A 3,177-nucleotide genomic window follows, 5' to 3' on the forward strand; every position below is an offset into this window, starting at 1 on the left:
CTTACACTCAAGTCATCTTTTCCTGGAGGAAGTGGCTAGGAATCAAGAAAGCTTGAATGAGGAGTCTATCCTCCTGTTTCCTGGCTTTTGGGTGGGGGGGGTGGGGGTGGAAATCTTCAAGTTGGGATTCTGATCTGAGAGCCCTTTGACAACCAGATCATTCTAGTTTAGAAAAAATGAATTCCTAAGGCCACCCACCGGCATGGGGGTTATTTCCTCCCTGTGGGGAGGGGGAGAGGAGGGAGGGGAAAGAAGGGACTCCTTTTCATTGCCTTGGCTGTGAGAGAGGAGATCATTAGAAGTAACTATCCAGAAAAAGTCCACCCACCCAGCAGAGCCCCCTGGTGGTATAAAGGCTGGGCTGGCCTGTGCTACCAACCCCCCCCCCCCCCGCCCCCCCCCCCCGCCAAACACACAAACACTAGTTTGGTACAGGTGTCTGTAATGCCACTTTATTGCCAACAGCTGACACTGCCCAAGGCTAGTGGAAGGGAAGTTAGAACTGTGGTGGCATTTGACCAGCACGGCTAAGCTGGAGTGTGGAGCAGACTTTCTTGGGCACTGATCCTGGGAAGGGGGTATAAGGCGGCTGTGGAAATGTCCACGGAGAAGGTCTCTCTCCCACCCCCAAGACCACAGCAGCTTCTATTCCCTCCTGGTACTCAAAGGGACAAAGTGGAGTCTCTTTAGCTTACCAGGACCCAAGTGAGGGGAAAAAGGCAGTGGGGAGCCCTCAGCAGGACCAAAGGGGAGACCAAGGCCTGGGTCCCAGAACAGCAGGAACCCAGAATCACGTGTAGTTACAGGATGACGCAGGGAGGACGGCTGTTCGTGATCTTTTCCAGGGGTTCTCCGTTACTGGCTCTTCGGATGGCCTCAATGAGCTAGAGGGCAGACGTGGAATGGGATGATCCATGGCAGGGGAAGGTTGGACCGGGGCCTCCCGACATTGTAAATACTCACATCTTTCTCATAAGGGAAGCCCCCATTCTCCAGCTTGGAGAACACCAGCTGTCCATTGATTTCGATCTCAAAGGCCCCTGGTATTAAATAAATCAATGAATGAACTGTATGCTGAGAACAGGCAAGTCAGGAGAGGCTCTCACACTCCTTAGACTTCAGACAGGCTCCTTCATGTCTCCACCAGCCCCACGGGAGACTAGTTCTCTGAGCCATTGCCCAACCCCGGCTCAAGCCAAAGGAACCCTAGGGAGGCGTTACCTGTGCGTCCTTTGAACTCCGGCTTCATAACTCAACGAAGGGCTCCCTCCCCTCCAACCCTACACTTCTACAGTCTTACCCTTTTTTTCCCTACAGGCCTCATCTGTGTCCCCCCTCACCTTTGGAAGGGGCCTCGAGTTGGTTGGACATTTTACTATGTGCCAGACACTGCTGGCCACGATATAAAACAGCCAATTCCAGGGCTAGAAAGTGGTAGAGTTGAGATTTAGAACCCTGACTCAGCAGGTGTTCTGCGGGCCTCACCTGTGCCCCCCAGGCGCGACTCGATCTCAATGCCGGGGTACTGCTCCTTCACGGCACTCGCCAGCTCCAGGTAGGTCGCCTCAAATCCGCAGGGTTCACTAGGGACAAGACGCTTGGGCTCTGCCTGGGTTTCGGGGGAGGGGCCTCCCGTGGACCCACCCCCGTTCGGTCCGGACACCCCACAGGCTGGAGACGCTCACCAGTACTCCACCACGATGCGCACCCCACTACCCGGTTCAATCTCCCCGGGAGGGGGCGCCTCAGACGTCGGCCCCGGCTCCCCGCTCATTGCTCCCGACTCCGCTTCTGCCGCTGCTTCCGGGTGTGACGCGACGCTGCGAGCACGTGACGGGGCGGGGCCTCTGGGCGGGGCGGGCCGCGCGTTACGTCCGGGCGCCCCCTGCAGGCCGCGATTGCTGTTGCGTTTTGACCCTATCCCCAGTTTGAGGGCTCTGGGCTGGCTGGACCGGCCCAGACCACCTTACCTGGCCCGGGTTCTCAGAGAGCCGGACTTCCCCCGCACCTCGTGTCCGCTGGACGTCACGGCTTCATATACTCTCATGAAATATCTTAGACTGCAAAGTGCTTTTCAGTTTGCAAAAGGAAGCGAAAGTGATGGGGCAAGCAGATCCAGGGCCTGGGGTTGGCTGATGCTATAGAATAGTTGCCATTTCTTGCCAACATGCTGATGGCATCTTAAACCACCCCAGAGTTCAACACTCAAGTACTTCAGACTCTTAAGCTCCAAAGCTGTAGGCACAATCGGGGGCAGTGACTGCTTCTCCCCTGCATTCGGGAAGCTAAGGCTTTGGGGCTCCCTCTCCTCAGGCTCTGCACTCCCATCTCGCCTGCACTGTTCCTGCACCTTCCCTGCACCTCCCGATCTCATCCTAGCCTGGGCTGGCATTATTCTCTTTTGCAACTCTGAAAATGGAGGCTGTCTTGCTGCCTTTTTCCTCCCTGGAGTCCCACCATAATATCCTAACAGGTTACCTACATTATTACCATCCCTTCAAATCATGCATTTTTGGGGCTCCTGGGTGGCGCAGTCAGTTCAGCGACGGACTCTTGCTTTCGGCTCAGGTCGTGATCTCAGTGTCGTGAGATCGAGCCCTGTGGCAGAGCATGTGCTCTGCGAGGAGTCTGCTTAAGACTCTTCTCCCTCTGCCCCTCCCCACCTAAAATAAGTAAATAAATCTTTAAAAAAACACGCATTTTGGGGGGCGCCTGGGTGGCTCAGTCGTTAAGCTTCTGCGTGGGCTCAGGTCATGATCCCAGGGTTCTGGGTTCGAGCCCCACATCAGGCTCCCTGCTCAGCGGGAAGCCTGCTTCTCCCTCTCCCACTCCCCCTGCTTGTGTTCCCTCTCTCGCTGTGTCTGTCAAATAAATAAATAAAATCTTAAAAAAAAAACACATGCATTTTAAAACAAATTCTGTGATTTATAGAGTTGTGTCACCATCACTACTGTCCAGTTACAGAACCTTTCCATCAGTCTAGAAAGGTCCCTCCTGCTTGTTTGCAGTCCAGCCCCCAGCCCCAGCCCTAGGCAACCATCTACCTGCTTTCTGTCTATAAATTTGCCTTTTCTGGACATTTCATATAAATGATATAATATGTGGTCTTTTGCTTCTGGCTTTTTTCATCATTATAAAGCTTTTGAGGTTCGTCCATGCTGTAGCATGTACGGGTTG

General features: G+C 54.2%; 1 protein-coding gene across 1 annotated transcript; it reads right to left on the reverse strand.

Moving 5' to 3' along the window:
• Positions 1 to 425: 425 nt before the first annotated feature.
• MIEN1 (migration and invasion enhancer 1) lies at positions 426 to 1,844 on the reverse strand. Its single transcript, XM_036079961.2, has 4 exons — positions 1,686 to 1,844; positions 1,486 to 1,583; positions 964 to 1,040; positions 426 to 884 (listed from the first exon to the last, which is right to left on the reverse strand). The coding sequence occupies exons 1-4, from the start codon at positions 1,772 to 1,774 to the stop codon at positions 801 to 803; spliced, it is 348 nt and encodes a 115-aa protein (XP_035935854.1). The 5' UTR covers positions 1,775 to 1,844; the 3' UTR covers positions 426 to 800.
• Between the last annotated feature and the right edge of the window lie 1,333 nt (positions 1,845 to 3,177).

This window comes from Halichoerus grypus, chromosome 2 (genome assembly GCF_964656455.1).
Source record: "Halichoerus grypus chromosome 2, mHalGry1.hap1.1, whole genome shotgun sequence".
Taxonomy (NCBI): Eukaryota; Metazoa; Chordata; class Mammalia; order Carnivora; family Phocidae; genus Halichoerus; species Halichoerus grypus.

Excerpts from the sequence above, each read along its gene's own strand:
- MIEN1 (XM_036079961.2), bottom strand. The coding sequence starts at position 1,774 with ATGAGCGGGGAGCCGGGGCCGACGTCTGAGGCGCCCCCTCCCGGGGAG. Across the intron at positions 1,041-1,485 it reads GTCGCGCCTGGGGGGCACAG|GGGCCTTTGAGATCGAAATC; the intron begins GTGAGGCCCGCA and ends ATTTAATACCAG. Across the intron at positions 885-963 it reads GCTTCCCTTATGAGAAAGAT|CTCATTGAGGCCATCCGAAG; the intron begins GTGAGTATTTAC and ends TCTGCCCTCTAG.